Raw genomic sequence first — 14832 nt, forward strand, 5'->3', positions numbered from 1 at the left:
GTTACACGTATTCAGACGTGATGATATAATTAATGCGGTAATGAAATGAAAATAAGGAGAAAGATTAAAAGTGACCTATGGAGCCTTTCTCGGTGGCTCTAAGTCAGTGGACAAATGGATTTTCTTAACTAACTTGCCATAGTTGTGCTCCGAAAAACAAATGGAAACATTTTTACAATTCTCTAATTTAAAAACTCCCATCAGTTAGAAGTTGAAGATCACTGGGTTAGGGAATTAAATATCACTTTTTGTTTTGTTTTTATTGATTTTAGAGAGAGGGAGGGGAAGAGAGAGAGAGAGAGCGTGAGGGGGGGGAAGGGTCAGAGGGAGAGAAGCAGACTCCGTGCTGAGCAGGGAGCCCAATGTGGGGCTTGATCCTGTGACCCCGAGACCATGACATGAGCCAGAATTGAGAGTTGGACACTTAAGTGACTGAGCCACCCAGGCGCCCCTAAATATCACTTTTTGTAAGAGGAAGTAAAGGGCTTAGGTGTAAGAGGACAGGTTTGTATTTATATTGAAGTTCCGCCACTTATCTGACCTTATGTAGATGATTTCTCCTTTCTGAAACTGATTCCTCGTGTATAGAATAGAGATAACAAGTTAAAAATGACAGTAACTAGTTCATATGGTTATATAGTAAATGAGAGGATGCATATAAATTACAATTTATGCATTGCCAGGCTATTAGAAACTACTGAACTGAGCATCTGGTGTGTGTCTCTGTCTATGTTGTGGATGCTCAGTGAGCTTCGGTGGATGAAGTCTGCAGAGCCCCTCCCTGATAGCACGTCCCATCTGGTCTACACTCTGTTTTACCTAACACTGTATTCAGGAGTTTTACTCGTGTGTCGCCATGGGCATCAGAAGCAATCTGCTTAAAAAATGAGAATTCTCTTAAATTTCTGTAGTTTGGTGAATTACGTGATAGGCGTTAACTGTTAATAGTCTCTGTTTTATACTATGATGCATTGTTTCTGATGCCTCAAATTTCACATTCCAACAAAATAGACATTTATGTTTAAAAAGATGAGACAAAATTCATGTATCATTCATTATTCATTGTTCATCTGTTTCGCACTACAACAACTGTTTTTGCACACTTGTGCCTTTGTGCAATTTGTAATCCTTTTTTAAATTTGTACTCTAACCTGGCTTTTCAATGTATATAAAGTGGATCATTATTAAAGATCTGCATATCCAGGGGCGCCTGGGTGGCTCAGCCATTAAGTGTCTGCCTTCAGCTCAGGTCGTGATCTCAGGGTCCTGGGATCGAGCCCCGCATCGGGCTCCCTGCTCCGCGGGAAGCCTGCTTCTCCCTCTCCCACTCCCCCTGCTTGTGTTCCCTCTCTCGCTGTGTCTGTCTCTGTCAAATAAATAAATAAAAAATCTTTAAAAAAAAAAAAATAAAAAATAAATAAATAAATAAATAAATAAAATCTTTAAAAAAAAAAAAAAAGATCTGCATATCCAAAGAAGAAAAGAATTTAAATGCCTACAGTAGATATTTTGAATCTTGTAATGATTTACTTCTAATGTAAGAGCATTAAAAAGTTAATGATGATAATAATGGTAAAGAATGCCTAGAATCTACTTCTGGCAGAAGCTGGTACTGTTATCAAATAAATACAACTGAAATTAAAATATCTGGTTGTAAGTAATATAAAACATATTTGTCAGCACAAGTATGTAAAATGTTGCTTGAAAGGAGTTTGAGAATTTTAAGAGTGCATTTGCTTTGTTTATATTTTAAAGCTGACTTTAAAACCATATGTGGAAATATCCCTGGATTCACCTTTGACATTCACACCGGAAAAGCTGTTGGTAAGTTTTTCCAGGTTATGTTTATTTTAATATGTATAGGTAGCATTGTGTAAGAGTTTCTTTGGTGTTTTTAAAGCTTAAAGTGCCATAAAATGAAATAATCTGGATTCTGATCTAATATAGTCAGACAAGAAAGAACTAACACATTTACAGACTCTACCCAAGTGTTAATAAGGGTATTACCCTGTCAGCATAATTTGGTGATTGGGTTATGATAGTTGTAGGCCTATCTCAAGATTTCGTACATATCAAGCTAAAACCTTCATTTTCCTTCTCATGAATATTGTATGACATGACTCTAAATAATCCACTTTATTGTACCCTTCCGTTGCTCTTTTTGTAACTATATGTTTTCATTTTGGGTGTATTTTTGTAGTATCCCTTTCCTACTGATCTACTTAGGAATTTGCAGAATTATTAATTATACTAATCATTTTCTCCTGAATGTACTTTCTACTGTTCATTCTACTTTTCTTCCTCAAAGATTAAGTAAGCAATATAATTTTAAGTCTCCATGATCAATGCATCTGTAACAAAGTACATAAAAATAAGAAGACTTAGCTTTCCTCCTTAGATGAGGAGTAGCAGTTAGGGGACCCTGAAACATCACTTGAAGAGAAAGCTTGATTCTCTAGGAAGTTTATTTGCTACATTGACACTAAAATCACTTGGTATATTTGATCCATTCAAAGGAAAGTAGTCTCTCTTACGGCCTATATGCCACTCGGGAATTTATTTTTGTGATGCTGAGTGGGTGTTCTCCCTCCAGCATACACGTAGCATTGTCAAAGGTCTTTATGGTAAATACGTGAAGCAGAACTGCATCTGTGTGACCGAATCTGTTCCCTTTTAGACATTGATGAGTGTAAAGAGATCCCAGGCATTTGTGCAAACGGCGTGTGCATCAACCAGATTGGCAGCTTCCGTTGTGAATGCCCCACGGGGTTCAGTTACAACGACCTGCTCCTGGTCTGTGAAGGTAATCTGAATGATGCGTGACCCCCAGCCAGACGAGTTCGGTGGACACACAGGGGTTGTAGCCGGTCTCCTGATTTGTACGGCGTCTTCTACAGTACTGAGCAGTATTGAGGAGCGGGTCACCACACGGGTGAAGCGAAGGTAATACTGACGCAATAAGGAAATCCTTACAGTGGCCATGTTGCTCTTGCAGACATTGATGAGTGCAGCAATGGTGACAGTCTGTGTCAGCGGCACGCGGACTGCCTCAACAGCCCGGGCAGTTACCGCTGCGAGTGTGCGGCGGGCTTCAAGCTCTCCCCCAACGGAGCCTGCGTAGGTGAGAGGCCGCGCGCCGCCTTCTCCCCACCCCTCCACCGAGCAGCTGGCCATGCTTTCCTATCAGAACCTATTTTCAGAGAGAATTTTGGCAAGATAAGTAAATCTTTTCATTCCTATTGAAACCATTCCACCACATATTTTAGACTTAATTTGTTAGGAAAAAAAAAAAAAGAAATCCCTTCAGTGGATTCTCCTAGGATTAGACCTAAAATAAAATAGTATCTTTGAGATACCAATCAGCGTAGAAAAATGGACTAATTTTTTTTTTTTTTTTTTGAGTCTTGGATATTTTCAAGCCTCACTTCTTTTGATTCAGCTGTTGTTATGGTTCGTTTTCAGCCTGTCTGTAATAATTAAGAGCAGGTTCTAGAAACAGGCCTGTGAAAAAATGAAGGAATCTTAATAAAAATCAGTTATGTGTAACATGTGTTTTATTTTTTGTTTTAGATCGCAACGAATGTTTAGAAATTCCTAATGTTTGCAGTCATGGGCTGTGTGTTGATTTGCAAGGAAGTTACCAGTGCATCTGCCACAACGGCTTTAAGGCATCGCAGGACCAGACTATGTGCATGGGTAAGCGGGAGGACGTTAGTCCAGGAGTGCAGCGAACTGAGGCTCCCAGGGGGCTTATGGGTCGGCCACTTGGGGTGACTAACTCCTGTGTCTCTTGTTACAAACCGTCTCACTACAAGTGAGCTCTGTTAAACTGTTCATGCCTTTATTCACTGTAAAATTTTCGAGCAGGGACACACCACAATATGTTCTTTGGTTCACTGTTCACAACTTTTTTGCTCAGATGCCTTCCACATGCTTCTCATGCACTCTGGGACCCTCAGGGTTCTGTGGAAGTCACCACAGTCACCAGCTGTCCTTTCACCTTCTCTGTTCCCACTCGAGAAAACCTTTCCAGCCACAAGAATGCCAGGGAGTAGTAGTAGTAAGAGCAATAGTATTGGAATAAATTTATAGACACACATGTACATACATTTATACATTTTTCCCTCAAATCATTGAATACATGGGACTTACCGGCTGCTTTTGTGTTTTAACTCTCCAAAGCATGTTTAGAGGCAAATGTAGCAAAACTCTTTAAAATCTCCCAATAGCTCATGTAATGGTTAGCTGAGCAGTGATAGTGTTCGGTAGTGATAGTGTTCCGTAAGTACTTGCTGAGCTGACACATGAGGAGTTTTCAAAGGAGCTGGCCACCTTGGAGCCCAGCCTTGGAACTCAGCGTAACTCCTTCAATCTGATGTCAACCACAGTATGTATCTTGGCCAAAAGAATTCTCCATGCATTGCACTTGAAAGAGGAAAATTAAATTTAAAACCTGGCTATTTATAATTAACATATCCTCAGTTTAGAAAAAGCTGAACTTGTGCATCTACTATTTTGGTGTTGAAGATACTACCTGTATGAACAGTAAAGTGAGATTTCAGTACTACAGGGCTAGTTTCCTTTATGACCTATCCGTACCACCAGGACCACCCAGAGAACTCTTCATCTACTGCCTCCTAAGAGTTCCCCTATGGACTTCAGCCATGGTGGTGGGGAAAACTCTAGGGGATGCTTGTACAAAAGACAAATAGAGGATCTAGTCCTCTTTGCATGAACTTTCTGAGAATGTCCTGGCTGTATTCTGTGAGAGAGAGAACACGATTTGCTAAAAAATATTTGAGATTTGATTCAGAAATTCATATGGAGAAAACATGCCCTCGATCCTAATAATTCACTCATGATAAAAAGCAGTGAAACTCCTTGATAATACCTCTCTTAAACAAAGCTTTCTTCCTAAGGAACAGTACCCTTGTTCGCATAGAAGAAGAGTTCCAATAGCCTAGAATTCATTGTCTAGGGAATCTGTTCTATGAGGATGACCTTTCTGAACATATTTTTAATTCCATTTTTTGAAGGCTAATAATACTGAGTTCTAGTAGACTTCTTCAATTTGGATTCTATTCATAAAATTTAGGAAACTAAAATTTGCCTTTGTTGTACTGATCAAATTAAGTTGTGCACATTTCTGAGGGAGTGGTGTTGATAATGCTTGAATAGAACAAATTGTTTAGTGTTTCAAATGATTGGTTTCCTTACAGCTGACAAGCAAACCCATTCATTAAAACATCTGCACTAAGGGAATGCTTGCTTAGCTGAGCTCTGAGTATTAATATGAACCTGTAAGTCACTCAGCAGCACTTTGTCATATAATTTTAGAGTTTTCTCTATTGCATACTCATTTTCCTGAAATAAATGCAGGTTCAGAAGTATTGAATGAGGAAAATCTAAGTGTTTAACCAGCTATGTTTTTCGAGTTAAAAATTGAATTCCTTGGAGCCACTGTTTCTTTGTAGATGTCGATGAGTGTGAGCGGCATCCGTGTGGAAATGGAACTTGTAAAAACACGGTTGGATCCTATAACTGTCTCTGCTACCCAGGGTTTGAACTCACTCATAATAATGATTGCCTGGGTAAGTACTCAGTCCTCTGGGGCTACTGTTTCATGTTCACACAGTGTCCTGAAATAAGGAATATAACCAAAGAGTAAATGAAATGTTTTCACCATTAAAAAACAAATAGGTGCTGAAAGATACATAATAACATTGGCTAATTTCCAGTTAACTAAAGCCGTAGTACTGGTTTAAATAATCACAAGACCGTCTGCTGTCTCGAGTACATCTGTCAATCAGCCAGTCGATGCGCAGGAAAGGGCATGCAGTTGATAGCAAGCCTGCTGCGAGTGCTCTACGGTTTAGGGTGGTTTTTACCCCGTAAGTGGGATCACAGCTAGACCTGTCATTGTTTCAGTGCTTTTTCCAGTATTTCAAATAACGCATTCTTGATTTATAGTCAAATACTGACAGAGTCTCCAACTTAAAAACATGTTGCATCTTGAAACTTCATTTTCTGTCAGCCTTTGAAACAGGGATGTCTTTTCCCACACAAAGGGGTGGGGGCTGGGGGTTGCGTCTCCACATCAGCCCTCAGAAACCTGTTTGATTTCAATTTTGAACAACCATAAATTTTCAGGGGAAAATGGAAGTGTCTCCTATGCATGGTACAGGATTGTATCATTTGCCCCTAAACAACAATGATTAAAACAAGAATTAATAGTGAGTAAGGGAGGTTCCTTAAGTCGGTGGAGAACAGGGCAATAGGAAGGACAAACAAATGCTGAGCACGTGTCTTGTTTACCATTCATGAGGCACCGTGCTGGTGTTTCACAGTCAACATCTCTTCACGCACACGGTCCTGTAGGGTACGGGACAGCAATGCTGGCTCTCGACCATTACGGGATCCGGGCGGCTCAAACCCACCTCTGACCTCCAGTTTACCAGAACATGCTCCTCTCAGTTTTGTCTTTGTTTGTTTGTTTGTTTTTGTATTTATTTTGTTTGTTTGTGTATTTGAGAGAGTGCATGCCCAGACACGTGCGCACGCATCTGTGAGTCGGGGGAGAGCAGAGGGAGAGAGAGCATCTCAAGCTGACTCTGTGCTGAGCATGGAGTCCGATGCTGGGCTCGATCTCACGACCCTGAGATCATGACCTGAGCTGAAATCAAGAGTCAGACGCTTAACCAACTGAGCCACCCAAGCAACCCCGTTTTTTTTTTTTTTCTTTTTCCGGATTCTGTCACTGTGAAAAAATTTAGAGCTAACTGGACATTTTTTTCAACTACCACCTTCTTATCTATAGTTTCTCAGACCCTTTGTATAAACAGGGAGAACCAAAGACACCAGTAGGGCTCTGATCCAAACACATCCTTCTAAAACCTGCAGTAATTAATAGAGTAATTACTCCAAAGCAGTCAGCCCTAAGTTTCACTGAAAGTTAAGATTTTTTTCTTTCAAATTCTATATTTTGTCAGCAAAATGTATGTTAGCAGTTCTAGAGTATTTTTAATATAATTGATTTTTCTATATTTAATATGCTCCATTATCTGTGCTTTGACTATAGTTAGCTTATCTCCAGGTATAATCATCTGCAAACTAGGCCATCAGGTTAAGCCTGTACACTTTCTGGTCTCCAAGGAAAGAAATATTTTTCATTTGAAAAGAATGGAGAGCTTCACTATAAACCTTCAGTTTTTTATCTGGCTCTAAATTTGAGTTCTATTAATATCAAAATTTGGGGTTGAAATATAGTGGGGATCTCTGTGACCTTATTGGTCACTCAGTGCTTCCACTAAAGTTTTTTTTCTCTGCGTTGATGAAGATTATAATGAAGCATATTTGTAAATGTGGGCCTGTGAATATGTTTTTACGTTGCAACATGTAACACGATACATGTGTAAAGACTGTCTCTGAAAAGCTCATTCCCGTTTGCTTACAGATATAGACGAGTGCAGCTCCTTTTTTGGTCAGGTGTGCAGAAATGGACGGTGTTTCAATGAAATTGGCTCCTTCAAGTGTTTATGTAATGAAGGTTATGAACTTACTCCAGATGGCAAGAACTGTATAGGTAACTATCCACACAGTAGACAGTCTATGTGTTGTTTTGTTAAATAATGATGTGACTCCCCACCCCCACCTCCACACACACACACTTGGAAACTCTCACATTTCGTTTGATCATCTAATTACTTGACCAAAATAAGATAGCATGGGAAATATGGGTATAAGGAATACACCAACAATTGGGAATGACTTGTCCGAAATGCTTTTATTGGAAGAGAGCTTGGGGCTCTCCATGTCACCATAAAAGGAGACAAAGGAAACAAATCAGAAAAATCAGCCTCTTGCCAAATGAGTAATACCCAAGATGTCAAAAGAGTATCTCAGGGCATATTTGTCCATAGTGACCTGACAGATCAGAGAGGCCCAATTTGAATTCATGTTAACATCATTTGGCAACAGTTACCTCATAGTTAAGTCATTTTTTTTTTTTTCTCTTGTTTCTCTTTAAAGATACTAACGAATGTGTCGCTCTCCCTGGCTCTTGTTCTCCTGGTACCTGTCAGAATTTGGAGGGGTCCTTCAGATGCATCTGTCCCCCGGGGTATGAAGTGAAAAGCGAGAACTGCATCGGTAAGGTTAACACTTGTTCTGAGGTCCACGAGCTGTCGGTCTAAGACCCAGGCCAGACCCTATGGAAGGATACTGCATCCAAACCACTGCAGGCAGCCTGACCCACGGAGTTAAACACAGAGCTACCTACAGCTGCTTCCCTGAACCATAAGAATCGATTTGAAGGTGTAGTGGTGGGAACAAAGCATTTAGGGACGTGGGGTTTTTCATTAACAGAAATGTTATACCAGTCAAAGAATTTTCAGTGCACTCTAATCTTTTTTCCAAATGTCAGCAGAGACTTTCTACTGAATTTAAAGAAAGTCTACAAAAATTGTAATCTTTGGCAACCAATTTTAAAACATCTATTAAAGGTGTCTAGAGTCTTAGAAATGTGGAGCAGAAAATCTTGACTATGCTGTTGAGACTTTTTTTTTTCCTTGGGAAGGCCTCATGTCAAAACAGAAAATATTAATCCATTTGTCATAACAGATGTTTTTCTGCTGAAACTCCTCCAGCATACAAGAACACGGTAACCACATCAAAAGTGGGTCCCAGAATGGCCTGGTGAGCATGATGAAGGCTGACCTTTTTACAGTTACTTAATTTCACCTTTATACAAATTATTTTTTACAGTCTTGTTGAAATTCAGAAGCACCATCTTAGTGTGGTTCTTCTAACATGAAATGATTGCTGAGGGGTTTTTTGCCTTCGAGTTATCCAATTAAAAAATAAATCTGTGTAGCTCTACTAGTAGTTCACTTTCCAGGGACTCTGATAGACAGACGTGAGGGAGACAGTTTACTTCATCAAATTTAATTATTTTTCAGACCATGTGATTTCATATAATGGGTACCCCACGTCATTCCAGTTTGGTCTTTATATCTTTTCCCTTTCTTGATCTCTATAGTGAGTGCACTGTAAAACTGTTTTTAATCCTCAAAAAATAATAAAGACTAGACACATCTTAATAACAACTTTCTTAAAAAGTAAAAGATCCTTTCTTTCATTTCCTTAATTCCATATTTAATCTCAGTCCTTCTTTATCCCTATAGTCCACCCCTTTATAAAACAATGACCGTAGCAGGGTGTCAGCCATTAGAAGGGAAAAGAAATACATGCACTTCTCTGGGTCAGAAAGGCTCAGCTACCTTTTCTCTTAGTGAAAAAAAAATCTGTGATTCAATAGCCTTTTATTCAACTGCAGAAGTATTTTTTTCCTTATCCATCATTAGCAACCCTCCTGTTTTGCATCTCTGAAAAAAAAAATGATCTTTACTTAACTTCGCTGTAAGTCTATTTTCTTCAGGCTACAATCTTTTCTACCAATTTTACCCGGATGAAATGATTCCTAACACGACTGTAAACCCACTTACACAAACCTACGCATATCACACATGTACACACACACACACACAAATTCATTACACCTTTCAGTGTGCGTTACAGTGAATGATTGGTACCTTTTAGGTGCTGGGAATACAAAAAGATACAGTCCGCGCCTTTAGGTAACCTACTGCATAAAAGAAAAGACCTATTTTGTAAGTAAAGCTGCCTTGCAATCCGGTGTGACGGACGCCACGCCAGAGGGGTCAGGCTGTGGGAGCACAGGCTGGGGCTGTGGTGATGGTGGTAGGAATACGGCAGGTCAAGGCAGCTCATCACAAAGGACTGGTGACATTGGAGGGGGCCCCTAAGTGTTGGACAGGAAGTGACTAATCAAAGAAGGGAAGAGAACACAGGCGGCCGCCGGGAAACACAGGCGTCCGGGGTGTGCTAAGGGAGGGGCAGTGAGTGGCAGCTCAGAAGACTGAACTCGGCCCTGCGGGCAGTGTGGAGCACGGCAGGGCTTCGGTTTGGTTTGGTTTTGATTTTTAAAGAAAGGGCCTGGTATGACTCACTAGAATTCTACGAATATAAATGGAGAATATAGTATGTGCCTGACGCCGTGCTAGGCTGAGCGGTGCAGCAGGGACCCGGACAGCTGTGTCCTGGTCCTCGTGGAGCTGACTTTCTAACGTGGCCGGAACTGTGTAATGTTTCCTCACTGCGGTAAAATAACTCACTAAATAAGCACTTGCGATGAAAAAAATAAAAAGGCCGAATATCACTGGTAAGGAATACTTACTTCTTTGAAGGAACCTTTCAAAGGGGTGAGGTGGGAACGATGAAATTCTCAAACCATGTCTGAGTCCCCCTGGTTCCGTAGGCACAGATTTTCAAGTAGATGTGTGTCTTAGCCTGGAGGCAGTGTGAGGGGATGAGAGGGAGACGCCCCCGTCTGTTAGGAGATTTATGGGAATCCCGGGGGCAGGTGAGGTTGAGTTTGAAAGCCCAGAGGAGGTAGAAGAGACAGGTCACATGCTGCCTGCATCTGGAGTCGGGGAGGAATAAAGCTGACTCCGGGATCTTAACCTGGATGGCAGAGAGGAGCATCAGAGGAGGAGACCCATTGAGGCTGTGACACCTGTAGGATATTGGTCACATGTGATAAGCAGATGGGACATACACACGCACCCGTAGGGATCAGGTGCCGCGAGCTGGAGTTCTGCTGGGTGTCTGGGCTGTATAGTTGATTGAAACTGGATATAATCTTTGACTTTTGAAGTGATAATAGTTTACTTTTAAAGAATAAGTTATACATACACGTTATGTACTCTCGTTTCATATTAAATAACCAGTGGCTAGTGGTTTGTGGTAGTATGGACAAATTTATTTATTTTCAAAGACTGAACAGTGTATTAATTTGCTTAAGGCAATATATTCTCCTGCTCTTATCCAGATATAAATGAATGTGACGAAGATCCCAACATCTGTCTTTTTGGTTCCTGCACCAATACTCCTGGGGGCTTCCAGTGCATCTGCCCCCCCGGCTTTGTACTGTCTGATAATGGACGCAGATGCTTTGGTAAGCTTTGGAATGGCTTCTCTGTCATCATTTGCTCTTAGGAACTTCACAGCTAGACCGTAAACCCTCCTGCGAATGTAGGTCACTACAAAGTACATGTCTATGGCAAATACGTCTAAGTTAAAAATATAGGTCTCAAAACCGTATGTGCCGGACACTTTTAAGGTACTTTGAATTTTTGGCTCTGTTTGCACATTTTTTTTAACGTCATACTAAAAATTACTATTTTTATTCACTTATTATTATTATTATTGCTTCACTGTTGCATTTGTTGTTGGTATAGATTTTTTTTTTTGTACGCTAGTATATAAGTTGCTTTTAATGTGAATGGTTTTACTGAAAGTTACGTGGAATGTTTTTATTAGGCTATCATGTAACAGTAGAAGAAGAGATATGGAAATCATTTTAATACTGAGCATCATTTCTCAGGTTTCCTAGGGACATTATAAAAACATTTTAAACATTTTGAACAATTACATCAAATTTTATAGACAGGTCAGTGTAAGTTGGCATGTGAAATCGGCCATGGAGGTTTTCCAGACCTGTCTTTCAACTGCTAATCTAATCTGCATCCTGCGTTCAGCCCATGAGAAACGCTCCATCAGAAACTGTTATCCACAGAGTATTCTGTGCTTTCACATGACCAGTAAGGAGGCCTGTGCTGTTTGCTTTCTTGACTAGATACCCGCCAGAGTTTCTGCTTCACAAACTTTGAAAACGGAAAGTGTTCTGTACCCAAAGCTTTCAACACCACCAAGGCCAAGTGTTGCTGTAGTAAAATGCCAGGAGAGGGCTGGGGGGACCCCTGTGAGCTGTGCCCCAAAGATGACGAAGGTAAGAGTGGCCACTTTGTGCGGGTTTGGGAATGACTATCAGTCACCTCAGCCGTGTAACTGATGAGTATTTTGAAGGCGAAACTCCTCCCTCACGTCTAAACTGTAAAGTTCGCTGCGCACCTTCATCCGAGAGACTCGTTCTCCACTTGGGTGTTCAGCATGTGTGAATGTGTGAGCCCAGCTAGCGTTCCCGCTACTTCATTCTCCCCCACCCCCCGAGGTTAGCAGTGCTTGCTTTCAAAGGAATGAATTTGAGAGGTGCGGGCCAGGAGATGCAAGGAGGGGGTGAAAATTATATTCCCAACTGCTGCACGAGTCCCACGTGGGGATTGGACCACGGGCTGCCGCTCTCAGAATCTTACATAAAAGGGTGAGGGGCTGAGTCAGCACAAGGGCCATTTGCAGGAGGAGACCAGGAGGCTCCCAGGTCTTGTGTTGGTGCAGCCGAGGTGTAGGCTGCTTCCCAGCAGGCTCGGAACCAGCTTGGTTCTCTAGGTCCGAGGTAGCTCCCATGTGTCCGGGGCAGAGGGGGCTCTGGCCGCTCTGCCTTAAAGGAGCAAATAGAACCAGAAGCCCTCAGTCGGCGGCACCCCGGAAGGCGCTGGGCAAGCTTGGGTGACCTGCTCTAAATAGGCTCAGTGTTGGGTGCCTGGGTGGCTCAGTTGGTTAAGCAACTGCCTTCGGCTCAGGTCATGATCCTGGAGTCCCAGGATCGAGTCCCACATCGGGCTCCCTGCTCAGCAGGGAGTCTGCTTCTCCCTCTGACCCTCCACGTTCTCATGCTCTCTATCATTCTCTCTCTCTCAATAAATAAATAAAAATCTTTAATAAAAAAAAATAGGCTCAGTGTTGCTTTTGAAGAAAACCATAAAAATAGAGAAGTCGGATTTCATGTATACCATTAATCAGTTCTGAAGGTCTCCCGATAGCTGAGACTCTTCAGTAATGGGGAATTTGTATTCTTCTCTACAGTTGCCTTCCAGGACTTGTGTCCTTACGGCCACGGAACGGTTCCCAGTCTTCATGACACTCGTGAAGGTGTGGTTTGACGTATTTTATTCCTATAATCTTCATATAAATAAATCATTGTACATTTATTCTATAAATCGTATTTTACTGTATAACATACAGTATATTTTAATGTATATATATACAGCATTATATATCACGTGCATTATATTTATCATGAGACTACACTGTATACGAAATACAGTACGTATTTATCTGGCAAAAGAAATGCGTACGTGTCTTGTAAATTTTAAGTCTCTGTTGAATAGATACACACAGTTTCGACGTATCTTTTTTATATTGAGGAAGTTTATGGATAATTCTTTATTTTAGATGTCAATGAATGCCTTGAGAGTCCAGGCATTTGCTCAAATGGTCAGTGTATCAATACAGACGGGTCTTTTCGCTGTGAATGCCCAATGGGTTACAACCTGGATTACACTGGAGTGCGCTGTGTGGGTGAGTGCTGGCTCCACGTTACACACCTGGAAAGTTCTGTTCTAGTTCTCCTATTCCAGGCGCCCCGGGTGGTGGTAGGACTCACAGAGCCAGTATCAGGAGCTAGTAATGGCTTTTTCTTCTCCCATCTTGTATTTTCCAGTAGATCTGGTTTATGTGAATATGGAGAGAGTTGCCCAACCTCTGCCTTCAACCAAATGTACAAACTCTGGTGTGCCTAGCCTAGAGCTTTATAGTTGCCAAAACCAGTAATGGGAAAGAGGTCCATTTTAGGTCCATTGACTTTCTGCAGCTGCTCTTGTAGCAGAAGACCACACCCCTCTATGGGTTTGTGACTTTTAGGGAAAACATGGCTGTCTGGGGACTCAGAGCTTGGCACACTTGATCCTTGGGGCTCGTCTGCACTGAATCAGGGCTGGCCAGCCATTCAAGGCCAAGGAGGGTACAGAGTCAGTTGTGCCCTGTAAAGGTCCTGGGAATGTGTGAGGGCCAGGCGGATATTCATGGGCATGCTCATATTAAACTAAAACTCCGCAGATTGTTGGGCACTTTCTTACTCTTCTTTTCTCAGATACTGACGAATGTTCGATCGGCAATCCATGTGGGAATGGTACATGCACCAATGTTATTGGGAGTTTTGAATGCAATTGCAATGAAGGCTTTGAGCCAGGGCCCATGATGAATTGCGAAGGCAAGTGATACTTTTCTTAAATATTATTTGTTCTTGATAATAGGAAAGGCTTTTTTAATGTCTCAGCTTTTACGTCTGTAGCTTTGATACTCTGCTGATGATTATGTTCATCACAAATATCCTTTCCTTTTCCCCGGTGAGCAGTTACAGTCGCTGCTTCAAAGTCCTTGTCTGATAGTTCCAGCATCTTGGTCACCTCAGAGTTGGCATCTGTGGTGGTGTTTTTCTCTTGATGTTGGCATCCCATTTTCTTGGCTCCTCAGCATGTTGGTTAATTTGGGGCCATACCATGGATGTTGTGAGTGTGGTATCTTCTGGAATCAGTTGTATTACTTCGAAGAATGTTGATGCTTTTGTCTTAGCAGGCAGTTAACCTGGATGAACGTAAAAGCAGAGTGGCTGGCCTGTGGAAGACAGTGGTTCAGATTTCAGTTTGTTCTGTAAGCCCCAGTGTGGCTAGCTTCTTTGATTTTGCCCCACACACGCATGGTTAAGTCAGCAACTTGGGCTTTTATGCAAAAAAAAAAAAAAAAAAAAAATAGTGTGTCTCCATCTCTGGCCCTCTCCTATCGGGGTTCCCCCTCACTCTTGAGCAGCCTTGGTTGACCCTAGCTCCCTCCCCTGATTGCTCTGGATAGAAGCTCGGGAAGTTTCTGTTGAAGATGTAGCTGCCAGGTACTGCTGCTGCCACGACTATGGCCATCCACAGGGTAACCTCAGAAAAACAAAAATAAAGAAAAAAACTAGGAACTTATTTCTTGCTGATTGTTTGCTGAGTTTCAACTCACCACTAGAAACTACTG

At 41.5% G+C, this 14832-nt stretch overlaps 1 protein-coding gene across 3 annotated transcripts in view; it reads left to right on the forward strand.

Annotated features, from left to right (window-relative positions):
• The window catches only part of FBN2 (fibrillin 2), a 247723-nt gene that overhangs the window by 203205 nt on the left and 29686 nt on the right, over positions 1-14832 (forward strand). For all 3 annotated transcript variants that reach the window (XM_032425314.1, XM_032425315.1, XM_032425316.1), the window contains 12 exons: positions 1756-1824; positions 2678-2803; positions 2996-3121; positions 3571-3696; positions 5475-5591; positions 7454-7582; positions 8029-8148; positions 10910-11035; positions 11717-11869; positions 12844-12909; positions 13213-13338; positions 13910-14029. In XM_032425314.1, the coding sequence (XP_032281205.1) occupies positions 1756-1824; positions 2678-2803; positions 2996-3121; positions 3571-3696; positions 5475-5591; positions 7454-7582; positions 8029-8148; positions 10910-11035; positions 11717-11869; positions 12844-12909; positions 13213-13338; positions 13910-14029 (1404 nt within the window). The remainder of the gene's footprint in view (positions 1-1755; positions 1825-2677; positions 2804-2995; positions 3122-3570; positions 3697-5474; positions 5592-7453; positions 7583-8028; positions 8149-10909; positions 11036-11716; positions 11870-12843; positions 12910-13212; positions 13339-13909; positions 14030-14832) is intronic.

Source organism: Phoca vitulina, unplaced genomic scaffold (assembly GCF_004348235.1).
Source record: "Phoca vitulina isolate PV1807 unplaced genomic scaffold, GSC_HSeal_1.0 scaffold32, whole genome shotgun sequence".
Classification (NCBI taxonomy): domain Eukaryota; kingdom Metazoa; phylum Chordata; class Mammalia; order Carnivora; family Phocidae; genus Phoca; species Phoca vitulina.